Source organism: Pelophylax lessonae (assembly GCF_965119305.1).
Source record: "Pelophylax lessonae genome assembly, chromosome: 2".
In the NCBI taxonomy this organism is placed as follows: Eukaryota; Metazoa; Chordata; class Amphibia; order Anura; family Ranidae; genus Pelophylax; species Pelophylax lessonae.
In genome coordinates, this window is record NC_138769.1 from 388,606,080 (window position 1) to 388,624,180 (window position 18,101).

Sequence of the window (18,101 nt, forward strand, 5' to 3'; positions counted from 1 at the left end):
GAGCCTATTTAACCCCCTCTGATTTTACACTTTATCAAGCTAACTTCCCTTCACTATTTACAGAAATTACCCGCATGGTAAAACATTGGACTACCCTTCCTCTTTCACTCGTAGGGAGAATCCAAAACCTCAAAATGTCTATACTTCAAAAGCTGCTATAGTATATTTGTTTGAAACCCTCCCAGTTTCCATCCTATTATCACAATTGAAATTGCTTCAGAGCGCTGTTCTTACCTTCATATGGAACAATGCTTCACATCGGGTTGCAGGTTCAGTAGTCCAAACCTTGAGATGTAGAGGATATACTCAAATATTACTATGCAACACACTTTAGTGGTTATTTCCTAGTCGTTCCGTTGTGCCCCTAATAGATGGTCTGAAATTGAAATGGGAATCGCCTATCTTGTACATGCATGTTCTATGTGATGGTCAATATCTGATAGGTATATGCCTCAACTGAGAAGTCTGTTAAGTTCACCTTGACAATATGGAAAGTACTGCTCCCCTTTTTTTTTTTTTTTTTTTTTTTTTTTCTCCTTGCCCCCAACTTTTGAATGTGCTCTTTAATACAGATATCCCTGACAGCCTATCGTATAGCTGTATGCTTCCCTGGACCCAAGCAGGAGTGTTTTTTTTTAAACTCCTTTACTTAGTTCAACCTGTAAACTTTTGTCCTTTTGCGGATCTTCAAGCTAAATGCCATATACCATATTTTACTCCTATTTACAAATCCAAACTTTTTTTTCTCCTGCCTTATCTTTAGATAAACTAACTGGATTTGAAGTTGTGTGCTACCTGTGAGCAGGCAGACTATTTATTGCACAAGAGACATACAGGGTTTATTCTGCATCAGTACATAACTGCCTGCTCTCAGCTTTCTCTGTAATGTAAACTGTGCCACAAATGCGTAGTTTAGCATACGTCACCAGCTCGGTCCTCCTGTGCAGGGAATGCTAGACTCTTTGTGCGTGTGCAGAGTTTCATCATCCTGTGCCGGGGCCAATGGAAATGCCTGAAGATCGGCACTCGGGAAAACGATGCTGTCGAGGGACACCTCACCGGCTTTCAGGGATAGAAAGGAGGTAAGTATACTGCCATTTAGATAACTTTTTAACTGTCATTTATAAAGGGGTTTTGATTGCTAGAAAGGAACTTCTCTTTGCAAAAATATTGATGGAAAACATTTTTTATTTTAGGAAAATCCTACAAAATTGTTGGAGCAGTTATCCGGTGTAAAATCTCGATTTAAAGGTTTATCTGCACAGCTGGACAAGATTGCAACTGACCAACAGAAATCCGTAGAGAGCATTCAGCAAACAATAGCAAATACATTGAAAATTGTGCAGCATTTGCAACAGCAAACCGATGTACAGGTACAAAGTTGACCCTTATTATTTAATTTGATTACTTCTCTTCCTGTTGTGTTTTGATGCATCTCTTCCCTTCTTCTATCAGTATTTTTAAAAGAAACTAGCCTTTCAGTTGTTAAATAATTTAGTGGGTTTTATAATATAGTGCTTTTTGAACGCTTTCACATAAAGGCACCATCATTTTTATCATTCTCAAGAGTGTTTAGCAGGTTTGATTTTAAATTAGAAATATTTTTGTATAAGTCGCATAACTTAAATTATATAAAGTGTGCCTAGCATCAGATATTGTTTTCGCGAAGTTCAATATATACATAACAAATAATGCATAAATACAGCAATTGCAAGTAATTAATTATGACTTCTTACAGAGATTACAATACCTGCCCTAGCTATGGCTACATCTTTTCCAATGAGCAGGATAGTACCAGCTTTGTTCAGACATTCTCCAGATCCAACATCTACTTCCTAGATTGGGATTATGTTTCAGAGATGAGTCATATAGATTCTGGGGTCCATGCAGTGCTTGGCTGTTTCCTCAAATTTCTGACTCTGATCAGCCCCCTACTGCAGCTTCTTGCCTTACTACAAAGTTACAATAATTGTCTGGTCACTGGTTAAGATTGGAGCGGGGAAATTCATACATCAACTCAGCCTGTCATTGTTTAATTTTTATTGCATGTCTCCCTTAATTTAATTTAACTTAAGTGCAAGTTGTCTGTCTGTCTGTCTTATTTCTTGTTGTTTTTTTTTTTTTTTATAGTCATTCAATTATGTAAAATATTAGTCCATGTTTTAAATTGTGGAGCTCAAATAGAAGTTTTAGGTACTGAGGACCTTCAAGAAGTATTAAAACTAAAACGAGGTGGTAGCTGCATTCGTGTTTTTTTTTTTTTTTTTTTTATTCTCTAGGGTCTCTGCTAAAAAAAAAAAATATAATGTTTGGGGGTTCTAAGTAGTTTTCTAGCAAAAACAACTGATTTTAGCTTGTAAACACCAAATGTCAAAAATAGGCCTAGTAGGCAAGTGGTTAAAAGTAAAAGTAATGCAGCCACCCTACTAAAAATTGGTTAAAATGCAATATAATGTTTGATTTAGGGTTTAAAACCGATTTACGCAATTTTTTTTACTGTTTCTTCACAAGACTGCATCCTTTGTCACTGCAGTGCAACTTTTGTTGATGAGGCTGTAGTCAGCTTGAAGAAGGCATTGCTGTAATTATTAGGTTCTCTCGCGTTTGTTTTCCTACCCTCTATATTTGATCACATTTAGAAGAGGAGACTAGCGACTTTAGGTATTTAGCTAGCAGAGCAGCTATGTGCAGGCGATGAATGCCATAATTTAAATTGGAGACTAGACTATGTTCTGTGTTGAAATGCATAACTCCCTGAAGGTGTACTCCTCATTAAAAATGAAAAGATTACTCTGCTGGTTCATAAATAGGCTGCATTGCTGAACTAGCATAAAAGCTTTTCACTTGCCTAGCTAGGAAGTGTTTCAGGTATGTGTGTATCACAAGATTGGCTGGACAGAGTTGCACATCCTTTAGCTTTTAAAACATTGGAAAGATTTGTATTTTGCCATTTGCGTTGACTTACTAAATTGTGCATCTGTTTGGAATTCATTTCTTTTCCTGTATGCATAACAGACAGTAATGTACCTCTGTATTTTATCTACAGGTACCACCTTTGTCTGAGGAGGAACTTCAAGCTCTCCAGCAATTTGAAGCCCTAGCACTAAAGGGCATTAACTTGCCGTCAACAAGGTAATGTTTCAAAGTCCTGTATAATTGAATGTCATAGGATTTTCAGTCGCAATCTGACTGATGAATAATGTTTTGTTTTCTTATGAAAAAAAAAGGTGTATATAGTATAAAATGTATTGTATATGTTTGTGCATAATTATACATTGTTTAGGGCTTGTTCACTCCAGCACTGCTGATGTGCGCTATGAGACACAATACAGATGCACTGATCCCAGTGCATTGCACTGTTTACTTTAGTAATTACTCTGCAATAAACAGCAAATTTGCATATTCAGTTAGATTTTTTGTTTAAGCATAAATTCAAGACAAAGGATTGTCTCTTGTTTGTGCATGTTACAAATACAGTCTGGATGTGCAGTGTGGAAATTTTGCGCATATTTTACAAGATTGGATGTAAATGCTCTAGTAAAGTAGCCTAGTAGTCTACTTTTCACTCCGGCGATTAGGGCCAGCGCAAATAGTGGCAGGAATTGGAGATTCCCGCTGCAAATCTAAGCTGCTAGGTGCCGTCGCCGACACAATTCACTATAATACCAGGTGAATGGTGGCCAGCAAAGATCACAGCAGGTAATCACTGACTGTAGAGAGCCACGAAAATCTGCAGCCACTGGCGACAAGTCATTATAGCGAATGGGGCTGGTGGCCGCACCTAACTGCTGAGAGCAGCAGAAATCAAAATTTAGCTAGTTCAGCGGGGACCAGATGATAAAACTTCTTTTTTTTTATTTTAATTTAGAAGGTTTGCATTTAAAAATGATGGCTTGGACATTATTGGTGTGTTGGTACATCTGGAGCAGCAAACCTTATCGAAATACATACAGCATAACACAGGCATGACACTGCTTTGTTCTAAAATTGCATTCTACAAAATGACATACACTGCTAAAGTATAAATTTGTTCACATAACTGGAATAATATTGGAACGCTGGGAGAAAAAATATTGAGAAGCCAGACTGGAGCCGCCAATCAGCCATACTGTCAATCATGGCATTCGACACATTTTTTTTATATTTTTCTTTCTGGAGCAGAATTTGAGGGAGGAGAAAGAGGTGATGAAAGAGAGTGACAAGAGGTGGGGAGGCAAAAAGAGAGAGAAAAGGAACAAGGGGGAATAAAAGGGGGGAGGGGAGAAGAGGGAGACGGCTGGGGTATGGATACGGAGCTTGCAGATTGCAGAAATTGAGTGCATTTACTGAAAGTGTAACTTTTGTATTCATTACAATAATGAAATAAGTCTCAGTGGATCTATCTGGCCTTATGTTCAGCAGTTTTATCTTTGAGAGGGGCAGTCATGTGTTCCATTTGTTGGATAACGTTCACTCTGGAAAACCATTGTGATGTGGTTGGAAGGGATTATGGTTTCCACAGGACCGCATGAATTTTGAACAGTGTGTGGCCGTTCCTGCTCAACAGACTAAGGGAAACGACTTTCCTCTTTCTCAAGGACAAAAAGTGTATGTGAACTTTACAAGTCTGGAAATGGTCTTTGGCTCCATAGTCATTCCACTCACTAAACCTGAGCGAGATGTCAAGGGAATTAAAGTTAGACATCCCAAGGAAAGAAAAGTTGGCATTTTAAAGAAGAGGAGCTTATAAGCTGGCAGCAGACTTGTATGGAATGATTCCTCCTGTCTTCATTGCCATATTTTTCTAGCTGGGCCTTTTTTTCATTTGTGGCTATTGTATTTTGATAGCCGGTCCCACCAGTGGCTGCATCTAATTGAATACAGCAGCAGTTTGTCTGGATTTTTTAGCAGATTCCTTTTTTGGAAAAAAGCGGGGTCAGAGCAAAGGGGTCCCTCGCTGAAGAAGTCCCGCTTATCTTTACGGACGCAACGCGTACGAGGGACATCACGTGACCCGCGGCCGCCTCTCACTCTTCCGGGTTGGTGGACCTGATGCACGCCTGCTTGCAAACTCTGCAGATATGCGCTGTTAGTTTCTTCAAAAATGTGAGTTGTTTACTTATATGGATTAAAGAGTGCTTGATTGCATACAGAGAGCATTAGATCTTTCTTTCTTTTCTCCTACACGTATTGATAACATTGTTTGAGGAGCTGACAGTGCATCGGAGGTGTAATAATTTACTACGCTTAAGGAAGAAAGTGTGAGGATGCTTTGATTTTGAGATGACATGCTGGTTGACCCTGTAGGGTCTCTTTGTTAAGGTGAGCGGCAGTGTGAACAGGTGGTGGGATTGCATGAGCACTCGTGGAGACAAGCACCTTATGGAATTGCCCTAGGACCACTTTACACTGGAGACTTTTATCTGTTTATATGGACACCTACTAACATTGGGACTCTGCATGATTATATGATTTATTAATTTTACCACTAGGATTGCGCTGCACTATTTTTCTATTATGTATTCAGAAGGTGTTTTGGAGATATTGCCCTTGAGTGCTTAGCTGCTGGTCCATTTATTAGTGGTGTGTACAAGAGTCCAGCGCTGAATATTTTTCTTTATTTGATTTTTTAGAATGTGCAAAAATCTTAATCTCCACTTATGTCCATAGAGGGCCATTCAGTAAACTTGAGTGAGTGGGAATAGAGCGCATTAGTCGAAGTTGCCAAGAGGCTGCCTCTGAAAGGGAAACGGAGATCCACAGCTGTTAAGGGAGAAACTGTCAATAGGAACATTGTAAATAACAAGTACAGTGACCTAAAGAGGATTTTCTGAAAAATATCCTATCTCTTAGGAGTTTGTCAAAAGCCTTTTAGGCGACAAAACAAACATGTGGAAAAGGGCTCTTGCTGCAAAAGACCTGAAAGTGAGCTTTTAACTGTTAGCAGTACAATGAACCTAACTACATAGCCAAGCAAACCGAAAATGAAAGTAAAAGAAAATCCTAACGTTTTAGTGTTGCCCAGAACAAAATAGTATGATGGGTACACTAGTTCTGGTAACCCTGGTGACAACCAGGGATTCACTCCCTTTCACCTCCTGCCAGGGCACCCCTCGTCCTGCCTCAGTCTATCCTTGAGGCCTGGGTTCCCTCCTGAGTCCCTGTAAGCCTTGTGGTACCGCCATTTTGCTGTAACCAGTGTTTCTATACACGACGGCCATGTTTGTGTAGTCCGGCAGCCATTTTGCGGTGGTTTGCCATTGAAAATAGAGGCGGCCATGACAGTGGAGCCCTGTGGGTGGTATTTTCGGCAATGGGAGCCTCTCCTCATACCCGGGTGCCTGTTTCTGCTGGGTGGTGAGTCTGGTGGAGTTCTCTCCCTCTCTGCTGAGGATCACCTGGTGCTCGTGCATGTCGACCTTTGTTTCTGCCAGCACAGTGGGGATTGTCCCTTGCAGTGTTTTACACTTTTTATGGGGTCCCCCTGGTGAGTCATGGAGTCTTTGGAGCACATCTCCCCACCTAATCCCCTCTCTGAGGCTGCAGGGACCTCTGGGTCCCAACCATCCATCGATGCCCTGACGGTGGTCCTGGAGTCATGTGTGTCCCGGGAGGAGGTGGTCTTCGGACGACGGGCTAACAAAAAGTGCCCCTCCCCCCGCCGCCTTCCTCTATCTCATTAGATCCTGAATCTGATTTGGCTGCCGTGGACATGGGTCACCTTGCTAGGACTGCAACCACGCGCCCGGAATCCTCTGATAGTGAGGATGAGTCCTCCACGTCTGCAACCGCACACGAAAAGGCGCTGGTGGAAGCACTGATTGTATCTGTGCGTGAGACCTTGAAGTTGAAGGATGCAGCTGCAACTGAGGCACAGGTTCCCTTTTGGCACTCACAAGCCATCCAGAGTGGCAAAGGTGTTTCCTTTCCCCATCTATTTTAACAGATTTGTCGCTAAAGAGTGGGGATGACCAAAGTGTCCCAGTGGGGTCCCTAAGCGCTTTACTAGGCGTTCACTCCTGTGAGGAGTCCCTTCTTAAGAATTGGACTGTCCCGCCGGTGGTGGACCCTCCGGTTTCCAGATTGAACAAAGCAACCATGATTCTGGTTGAAGAGTCCCCAGCCTTTAAGGATCTGGCTGACAGGCTGTGGCCCGCTATATGCACACCCTGGCTGGTTCGGCACGGAGGCCGGTATTCATCTTTGCCCTGGTGTTACAAACTCTGACCGAGTGGGCTAAGCTTTTACGCCGTGACCTGGAAGGGGTGGCGGACAGCTCCCCCCTGCCTTTTGCTGAGCTGGCAAACCAGCTGGTCCAGGGGCTGCATGCAGTTTATCTGTGACTTATGTTTGAGTGTCTTTGGATGCTGCTCCCCTAGTAGCTCGGCTCTCTGTTTTGGCAGTGGTCCTTCATTGTGTCTTTTGGCTCAAATGCTGGCCTGCGGACCAAACTTCTAAAAAGGCCTTGACTAATCTTCCCTTTCAAGGAGATCACCGGTTTGGAGCTACCCTGAATGACATCATAAAAGGTCTCACAGGGGGAAAAGGTACATTTCTTCTGCAGGCTACTAAGGGCAAGGAACCTCGTCAGACGTGGGCCTTCCTTTTCGGCTCATAACTTATTGCGTCCCTCGGGGTCGACTCACAAGGGTTTGAAGCCTTTCAGGGCCTCCTCTGGAGGATCCAAACTGACCTGTTCTGGCAAGCCAAGATCGGGCTTCTCTAGACCCGTGGACAAGGCTCCTTCTGCATAAAGGTGTGCTCTCACCCCTATCGGGGGTGGGGGGGGATATCTTCGCTGGTTTCCGGACCCCTGGACTTCCCTAGTTCAAGACAAGTGTGCAAGACAAAATAATTTGGTCCAGCTACAAGATAGAGTTTTCCTTCCTACTTGCGCCTGTCCCCAGACCGCTTACAAGCACCTGTTTCGGGCGGTAGAAGACCTGTTTCTTCAGAGGGTGATTGTCCCGTTTCCAACCTCCCAGAATGTTTTCAGGGTTTTTACTCAAACCTATTCACAGTTCCCAGTAAGGAAGGCAAAGTGCGTCCAATCCTGGACCTCAAGGCACTAAACTGCTTTGTGCGGATGCAGAAGTTCAGAATGGAGATTATTCAAATGGTGGTGGCATCCCTGCGTCAGGGGGATTTCCTTGCCCTTATCGATATCAAGGATGCCTACCTTCACATTCCAATATGTGCCAGTCACCAGCGTTTTCTCCGCTTTGCTGTGGGAGAGGGGCATTATCAGTTTGTGGCTTTACACTTTGGTCCCGGGTCTTCACAAAAGTGTTACCCTCGGTGCTAGCTTTGCTATGCTAACGGGGGATCGTGTTACTGGGCTACTTGAATGATCTCCTTCTGCGAGCAGAGTCTCCCTCTGGTGGAGAACCTGGAGATGACAATACGAACTCTGCTCTGGTTCCGTCCACAAAACTGGACTATCTGGGCCTGACTCTGGGGTCAGATTTAGCCGGCGTGCTCCTTCCTCTGGACAAACTCCAGAAATTAATTTCAGACTGCCATTCGCCTCCTGCTGTCCAACAAAGGGTCATCCCTCTGGACTTGCATGCAGGTGCTGGACCTGATGGTGTCTACCTTCGAGGCGGTTCCGTTTGCACAGTTCCATAGGAGGCCTCTGCAAAGGGAAACCCTTACCAAATGGGTCAAGACTCCGAAGTCTCTGAACAATCAGATCCGGCTGAGTCGAGGTACTAAGGAGTCCCTGATATGGCGGCTTTGTTCTCCGGTGCTTAGTCTGGGTAAATCCTTCCTCCCCTTGTATTGGACAGTGGTCACCACGGATGCCAGCCTGCCTGGCTGGGGTGGTGTCCTCGGCAAGCATTCTGCTCAAGGGATCTGGATGCTGGAAGTCGCCAAGGGAGCACAAGAAGTGTCCTGGAGGTAGCTGGCATTCTAAGGTGAGCAGAACGGTTTGTTCCAGCCCTCTCCGCTGTACACATTCCCGGGGTGGAAAATTTGCAGGCGGATTACCTCAGTCAGCAGGCGTGTTGGATCACAGGGAGTGGTTCCTTCATCCGGAGGGGTTTCATCAGCTGTGTCTCCAGTGGGGCACCCCCGAGGTGGATCTGTTGGTGTCTCGGCTCAGCAGGTACAGAGGTTTGTGGCTCAGTCAAGGGATCCTTTTGCGGATGCCACAGATGCGCTGGTGGCCCTGTGGGGTCAGTATCGTCTGGTTTACGCCTTTCCTCCTCTCAAGCTTCTGCCCAGACTTCTACACAGGATCGAGACAGAAGGGATTCCAGTCATCTTAGTGGTTTTGGACTGGCCTAGCCAGACTTGGTACACCGATCTGGTGCAACTGGTCGCCGATGTTCCTTGGCAGCTTCCTCTCAGGGATGATCTTCTGTCCCAAGGACCAATCTTCCATCCTGCTTTATAGTCACTGACTTTGACAGCTTGGCTGTTGGACCCCAGGTGCTGAGGGATAGGGGTTTATCTGAGTCATTGATTTCTACACTGTTGAAAGCTAGGAAATCTACCTCTAGGAAGATCTACCATCATACATGGAAGACATACATTGTGTGGTGTGAGCCTCTTGGGGTTCTTCCTCCTCAGTGGCTCGGATCTTGACCTTCCTTCAACGGTGGGAAGGGGGGGGTTCAACATAAATTGGTCTTGAGTACAATCAAGGGCCAGGTGTCGGCTTTGGCGGTCTTTTTCCAACGACCTTTGGCCACACACTCCCTGGTGCGTACCTTTCTTCAGGGTGTCTGACATTTTGGTTCCTCCAGTGCAGGTTCCGTTGCCACCTTGGGATCTTAATTTGGTGCTTTTGGATCTACAGAAGCCTCCCTTTGAAAATATCCGGGAGATTCCCCTGTTTACGCTGTCCCAGACGGTGACTTTTTTAGTGCCTATTGCCTCTGCGCGCAGGGTGTCAAACTGGTGGCGTTATCCTGTCGTTCACTTTTACCTGGTGATTCATAGAGATGAGGTGGTTCTTCGCCCCTGTCTGTCGTTCCTTCCAAAGGTTGTCTCTGATTTTCATTTGAATGAAGATATTGTGTTGCCTGCCCTGTGTCTCAGACCTAACCATCCAAAGGAAATTGCATTGTATGCCTTGTATGTGGTTCGGACAATTAGGGCGTACCTGACAGCTGCAGAGTCTTTCAGGAAGTTGGACTCTCTCTTTTGTGCTCACGGATGGGCCTCGTAAAGGGTTGTCAGCTTCCTCTGCGACCATTTCCAGATGGATCAGATAGACAAGACAGTGGGTCAGGTTCCTCCTTTCCCTTTCAAGGCGCACTCCACTAGGGCGCTTAGTGCCTCCTGGGCTTTCTGTCATCAGGCATCAGTGACGGAGGTTTGCAAGGCGGCCACCTGGTCGTCGGTGCACACTTTTACAAAGCTTACTAAAGTGGATGTGTTGGCATCTGCGGATGATTCTTTTGGGCACAAAGTTTTTCAGGCTGCGGTTTAAGGACCTGATCCTTTTTTTTTTTTTTTTTTTTTTTTTTTAAGGTGGGCTCCAGGGGTTTGGTTGAGCTTCTGTTGCCTGGTTGGCTAATGTTGAGCCTTGGGATTTTTTTTTTGTTGTTTCCACCCCTCATGTTTAACACTGGTTTGGGACGTCCCAATGGTTATGAATATCAGGAGCGGTGTCCATCAATGAACAAAAGAGAAAATGGGATTTTTGACTTGCCGTAAAATCCATTCCTCTGATGTTCATTGACCGATCCAGCACCCACCCCTCTGTGGAGTTATTCTCCTGACACTGCTTGAGTGGCTATAGCAGAGAGGAGTATACCCGTTGGAACTACCCACGGGTGTAGCCAGAATTTTTTTCTGCCTAGCGTCCTACTCCTGTAGGGGGCAGTATAACCCAATGGTTATGAATATCAGGAGCTGTGTCCATCAATGAATATTAGAGAAATGGATTTTCCTGGAAGGCAATACACCATTTTTTTTATTTTTTCCCCGCAAAAAAAAATTTTGTTTGTAAGATCGCTGCGCAAATACAGTGTGACCTAAAGTATTGAAACTATCTCCATTTTATTCTCGAGGGTCTCTGCTTTAAAAGGATTATAGATAGATAGGGATAGAGGGATAGATTTTCTTTTGCTTTAATAAAAAAAAAAAAATCTAAAAATGGCTTGTTCTAGATATATATATATATATATATATATATATATATATATATATATATATAAAATATCTTCAGTTGTTTAAGTGTTGACTTTAACTTTTGTTGCTAGATAACTGATCTCTTATTTTTTTCCCATAGTATTACTGCACTGCATGCTACAGACCCCTGAAGACCTGATCTCAACCGCATTTCAAAGAAATTATTCTCTTGTGCACACTAAATTCCAGAGTGACTACTTGATGCATGAAAAAAACATTATTGATACCTTGGTACTGTCAGCTTCTATTATTGTTCAAATTGCAACATACTGGTTGTGAAGAGTAACGCAATGCAAGGAATGTTTTCTTGTGATTTGAAAGTGTAATGGTTCTTTTCCTGTCCCTTTTCAATTTTTGCTGCGGGTCAGCTTTTTTTGGGGCCACAGTTCTACTTTGCAATCTTTCCAAGCAAGTTCTTTCATATGGAAAATTACTTTTATTATACAGAGGCACGGTGCTGCAGTTGTGTATTAAAACTGATTGATACAGAATGTACTCTGGTATTCTGTTATCGCTGAATGGTGCTGGAGGTACATATGTTAATAAATTTCCATGTATGTTTACTTAAAATATTTGTTTTATTAAGTAATAAATTAAATACTACCCTGTAGTAGCCTAGTGTGTTTGTTTTTCTTAATTCATTAGATTCCAGTCACCAACTCGATTAAGTACAACAGAAATCTTCCACATATGCACGCAAGATCATTACAATGTTAGATTGTTAGTGCAATGTAAAGGGCAGAAAAATAAATCTACCCAGATGGCCATCATGTTCTCCTAAGGCTTTGATCACTTGGGCTTCAGCTCGTATATAGGGTAGGGGAGGGGATCTGGGAGTGAACGCTGAGGAGAGGAGCTTGGGGAGGGGAATTAACCCTTAGGAGGATAGCAGACAGCTGGAACATGCTCAGTGCTCCCCATCAGTTTGTTTTCTACATGAGTGTAACAAAAAAAGGCCAGAAGTAAAAACAAGAGCTGTACAAAACAAAGTTTAGACCATGGCAATTATCCATAGGAGATAATTTTCCAACTTAAATTGTGTCAGGCAGGTCTGAAAGTGGACACAAGGCTATCCATCCTTTTTTTTTTATTAATAGGGTTAAAAGATCCTATAGCACAAGCAAGCGCAAGTTCTCAGAGAATTTGAAGAACATAGCTGACCAGAAGCACCTGCTGATCTATAGATCATTGCAGGGGTAATGTTTTTAATTGGTCTAGAGAATGGAGGAGATAATGTAGTTATTCTTTTACTACTACCTCTTTGGCTACTACCTTAAATGTCCTATTAATTGCCTCTGTAATGTATCCATTACTGAGATCTGCAGATAAATGGAAAAAAGGAATCCTGGCCAAAACAAGGATTAAACGGAGTACACAAGCATGGACCTTACACTCTCTATCAACATAAAATGGCCCTGATTTCCAGCATATTCACATTTCTTATAGGAGCAGGTGTCTCGAGAGAAATTATGTAACCATTCTTGTACCCATTGCCAATTCCCTTTCTTAAAATGCAAATTGTCTGGCTGGTACACTGACTATCTGAATTTGGAACAAGAATGCATATCTGTAAAGTCTAACTGAATCCAATAAAAAAAAAATTAATCTTGGGTGAAACTATTTGGAAGAAAAAAACAACCCTAAAGTAACCTGTAACTAAACCTGTCAGCCAGAAAACTAGCATTTGTAGAATGAGCAGTTGTAGCTGCAACCTCCATGTCTCTCCCAGGACTGATACCCCCTGCAAAGTAAATATTGAATACTGACTTCTCCTGCTGCTTACACCACTGGTATCTCTCCTACAGAGACCAATGTCTGACTATCCTGCAGAAACCAACACTCCTGGTTGTCCCAGTTTTCTTTTCCCCAACTGGGTGCTGTGGGTTCTCCCATATGGCACTGAGTCACAGCAGAAAACCGTAGCGATACAGGGCCTGGCACCAATGAGTGTAGCTTGAGAACAGGAATCCAGCATTCCCAGAAGTGGTGGGTTGAGCCCAGTGTTTCTCAACTCCGGTCCTCAGGGCACACTAACAGGTCAGATTTGAAGTATTACCTTGGGGAGATGCAGACTAGAATACTGCAAGCACTGAGCAGCAAATTATATCACCTGTGATGTATTTCAGTTTTCTTGCAAACATGGCCTGTTAGTGTGCCCTGAGGACCGGAGTTGAGAAACACTGGTTTAGCCAATGGCTTATCTCCACTACAGCAGTAATTGGTGCAGGCGGCAGAAGAGATGAGTAATCGGTCTTCATTATAGGGGCAATTATAGTAATATTTTATTTCAGCAACAGGGCCCCTTTACTTATTAATTTGTACAGTTATAAGAGAAGTATGGCCAAAGCGTGTGCACAATCTTCAATAAAGCTTTAATAAGTGCTTCTTATGCTCTGTGTTTAAGCCCCTTTGTATGTATATCAAACATTGCATCAATCCAAGCACAGGTACACTCAATACATTAGATAATCAACTTGAGGAACTCATTCAGCAACTTCCTGTTAAGGGAACACGAGGGTGCCTTTTAAATGAACCAGTTAGAATATTGAATATAAGAATAAATATCCTCTCACATTTTGTAAGAAATATACAAGCATGTCATAGCAAGTGGTTGTCCAGTTCATAGGCAACAGAAGGTTAACATCCGAGGAACACTGCAGAGCTGCTGGTGGATGTGTGAGCATGAGCAGCATCGGCAATGAAAGTTAGACCAACCTGAGCTTTCGCAGAAGCCTGCAAAATCAGTCTCCCTTCTGCATAGAAACCAATCAGCTTGTTCAATTAAGCTTTGGCACTAAAATTCGATTTGGTTTCTCTACAAAAAGGGAGCCTCCAGCTTTAGTAAATAAACCCCAGTCTGACAGCTTGGGAAAATCTCTGGGTGATGTCACACACCGAAGGCATGTAGGGGGCATTGTTACACATTTCAAGGCAGCTCCTCCTCTTTCAACCCTGCCTCTGGAGATTTGTGGTAAGCATGAATCATTACAAATTCTTTTCAAATTGGAATCCTTACCAAGGACATTTTCAAAAGTTCTACAAGCAGCTATTGCCTTACTGTGGCTGCGTCAAATAGGAATGTTCCACTATCTGGAGTATACTGTATATTAATTATAGCTGACGTTATATAATGTTGGAAGAAAATCTGTCAACAAGCAAACCTCTTCATTCGGGCACATGGATCACAATTTCCACTGATGCCAATTTTTGAGGTTGGGGAGATTATAGCTTGTTTCATCAAATTCATAACAGGTGGCCAGTTCCCCCCTCCTCAATCCTCAAATTGGTTTGAGTTGAAAGCAGCCCTTGAGGCACTAAGGCACTGTTAGCGAGCAAGTCATGATACTAATAAACAACAAGACTGTAGTAGTATATATAGCCAAACACAGTGTAATGAGAAGTCTCCTGCTTCTACATCTGGCATCAGAGCTTTTTCATTGTGCAGAGGGCATGTACTAAACTTCTTGGCCAGATATCTACTGGGGTTGGAAAATCATAGGGTGGATTTTTTTAGTCCTCTTCTAGACATGATTGAATGGATGAGCAACTCCAACGTTCTCTGGGAGATTTTCACAGCATTGGGGTATGGTTTAGCTTCTAGCCTCTCGTAAACCTCCTTTTCTCATTCAAATGCTGAAAAGCCCTGGGTGAAGTAGTGTTGGGACTTTTCCAATGGAAAAGATATTTCCGCTGACGGGGCTCTTCCTCCCAATTCTCCAAAAGAAGGGGAGTGAAAGCTATATAGCCATCTTACCATATTAGCTAAAGAGGCTTTGGTTTCCACGTTTCTTATGATGATCAGTGGCTCAATCTTTGCTTCTCCCTTCTATTTGGGAACCCCTTGAGCCAGGGAGACCATTATCTCCCTTGTCCACCAACATCTCCATTCAACAACTTCTCTAGGTGGTGCAATGTGCCTTTAAGAGTGTGGGTGTGAGAGTTTACAATGTGTGGTTTAGCTTGCCCCTCCTGGTAGGCGACTAGTCTGGTCCCAATGGCTTGGCTGCCAGCAGGTTTCAGATATTGGGTCCCAGAGCCTCGAATTTTTGGCTTGGATTCTTACACAGGGTGCAATCCACCAGTTCTGAAAATGCAACGACTCTGCAGGTCTGTCCCCTCTCCCTGACGTGGAGCGAACAGGCACAGCAACGTGTCCTCCTAGTTCCTTTCCACTGGCTCTAGTCCCTTGAATGTGAGGCACAGACCCTGACAGCAGGTCTGTACACATTGCTCTCCTCTCTGGACTGCCCCGACCTGTAATAACTGTGACTGGGAAAACAGTAAAACACTTCCTTCAGAAGCAGGGATCTGTGGAAATGTATGTCCAGAAGCCATTAGTCTCTATTAATAAGTAGTACAATTCCTATAGTCCATGGCATCTGCATTGCAAGTCCTTTTTGATGTTTCTCTTGGCCCTCACTCCCCTGCCAGTAGGGAGGAGCGGGAGGGGGGAGTTAAGGGGTGAGTGGGGGATCCGCACAGGGGCAGGTATGCAGCTGTCCTCCAAAAACGTTATTTTTAAAGCAGTAAAAAACGTTTCATGATTTGAGTCCAATGTGCTGTGTTTAACTACGACATGTTCCACTTTCTCCCAGTGAACAACAATGCAGTTCATTGGCGTGAACTGTACCTATTGGAAAATACTCGATTTTAGCTTGTTACTGTGTGGAGCAACACAGTCTAACACACCTGGTGTGAATAGGCCATACGTGGTTTTAAGGAAATCATAGTTATTTTATAAGGAATCACTAACTGGCTAATTTTACAGCAATTTGTAGCCCAATCGCTCAGTGGTCGAGTTTGTGCACAGTTTCAAATCATTGACAAGTTTGCTAGCTACACTAGCTTTTCTTTTATGGCTTAGTTACAAATTGCTAAAGGAGAGTGATTTGCTACACATAGCTATTACTTGCTGAGTATTAGTGATTTGAAACAGTGATTATTTGCTGCCAGTGTGACATGACCCTAAAATTGATGTCAAATGGGTGATCCTGCTGTTAGGGTTGTAAGGTGATCGGCGGGGCAAGCAATTGTCCCCTCCTCTCCACCTATGGGACCGTGGCAGACCAAAGAATATTCTAGAAATATTAGGTCCTTTGCATATTTAAATGCAAGTGGACAGATTTGGTGTCACATGATATGTAACATATTTTTTTAATAGCTGAAAACAGAAGAAGCAACATCCTGCTCTGCTACTCCTCTGCTGCTTGTTCCCACCATGGCTTCACTCCTCTGCAAGCTCATTGAGGGGCCTGGTGTGGCCGTTGGGAATGAGTAGATGTGGCGCTGCCTCTCCTTGCCACCCACTTCCTCATCTGCTGATGTAGTACTTGTACTTACTCTACATCTGCCTCGTTCAGTGCCTCTCTCGGAAGCTGAGTCTTCTCTGGGAGCTCCGCGGATTGCATATCTGCAGGCTGACCCACAACAGCATACTGATTCTGCTTCCTCTTCCAGGTCGGTCCCTCCTCTTCCCTCTGCAGCTGTCAATCATCCCCCTGCTTCAGTGAGTGGGCCATCCTGCTCGCCCCCATTACATTCGACGGGCAGTAGAGGTGATGACGCAGGTAGCAAGAAAGAGGCCTCGCCGGTTCGATTCCCTACCACTGCCCAAGGCTTCAAAGACTATCAGAAAAGGAAATTCGTCTTTCAGAGGCTCCACAACTTTCAGAGCTCTGCACAATCACAGTAAAGGTTCTGTTTTGATTTCATCTCCTAGTGCAGCTGCTTTTGTTTCTGTTAAACATGGAATGGTGCAGTTTATTGAGGACCCGACTGGAAATGATGCTCTGCTGGACCTGGTAATCTCAAACCATGCAGAGCTTATTACCAATATTCATATAAAAGAACATCTGGGTAGCAGTGACCATAATATGATTTAATTTAATGTCAGCTGTAAGCAACAAAGGCATACAGTAAATATAAAAACACTTCACTTCAAGAAAGCAAATTTTCCAGGGATGAGGGCTGCTCTCCAAGACTTCGACTGAGAGGAAATATTGGCATGGAGAACAGAACAGAAATGGGAATTCTTAAAAAAAAAAAACCTGTTTTCGAACTCACTGCAAAGTATATTCCCATGGTCAATAAGTTTAAAATGCTAAAAATAAAACCTATGTGGCTCATAGCCAAAGTTAAAAAAGCTATAAATAATAAGAAATGTGCTTTTAAAAAACGTAACAAGGAAGGAACACTATTAAACGTAACAAGGAAGGAACACTATTATTGTTAAATCGTTACAAAGAATATGTAAAAAGGAAATTAAGGACGCAAAAATTCTAAATGAAAGACAGATTGCATAAGATAGTAGAACAAACCCCAAAAACTTCTTCAAATATATTAATAGTAAAAAGGTCAGGTCTGAGCATGTAGGCCCTTTACAAAATATTCTGGAGTGGGTGACTGGGGACAAAGAGAAGGCATTTTTATTAAATACTTTCTTCAGCTCTGAGTATACAAAGGAGCATGGGGGAGCTCATGACCATAATGGAGATGGTATTGACACAGCCCCAAATGATCCACAATGGCTCAAAAGTGATATGGTCCCGAAATATTTAGACAGAATAAAGGTGGATATAGCACCTGGACCACATGGCATCCACCAACACATCCTAAAAGAACTGAGCTCTGTTATTTAAAGGCTTTGTTTCTAATTTTTAGGGACTCGTTAAGGACTGGAATAGTACCGCTTGATTGGCGTAGGGCCAAAGTGGTGCCTATATTTAAAAAGGGATTAAAGTCTTTACCATGTAACTATAGACCTGTTAATTTAACTTCTATAATCGGGAAGATAGTGAGCGTTTAATAAAAGAACACATAGATAAGTTTTTGCTGGAAAAATAATATTTCCTGACAGTCTCCATGGCAGCCTACGTGTGGGTTAACCCCGCCTCCTCTCCAATGGTATAGGACCCCCCTCTATAAATTTCAGCTTGCAGGCACAGCCAGTGTTCCTTTTTTGTCCTCCTCCAAGGACC

At 43.2% G+C, this 18,101-nt stretch overlaps 1 protein-coding gene across 1 annotated transcript in view; it reads left to right on the forward strand.

Annotated features, from left to right (window-relative positions):
- Positions 1-11,340, forward strand: part of SKA2 (spindle and kinetochore associated complex subunit 2) — a 42,489-nt gene extending 31,149 nt beyond the window's left edge. The window contains exons 3-5 of the mRNA XM_082244325.1: positions 1,197-1,373; positions 3,047-3,132; positions 11,225-11,340. Coding sequence (XP_082100451.1) covers positions 1,197-1,373; positions 3,047-3,132; positions 11,225-11,255 — 294 coding nt within the window. The 3' untranslated portion in view covers positions 11,256-11,340. The remainder of the gene's footprint in view (positions 1-1,196; positions 1,374-3,046; positions 3,133-11,224) is intronic.
- Positions 11,341-18,101: the final 6,761 nt, after the last annotated feature.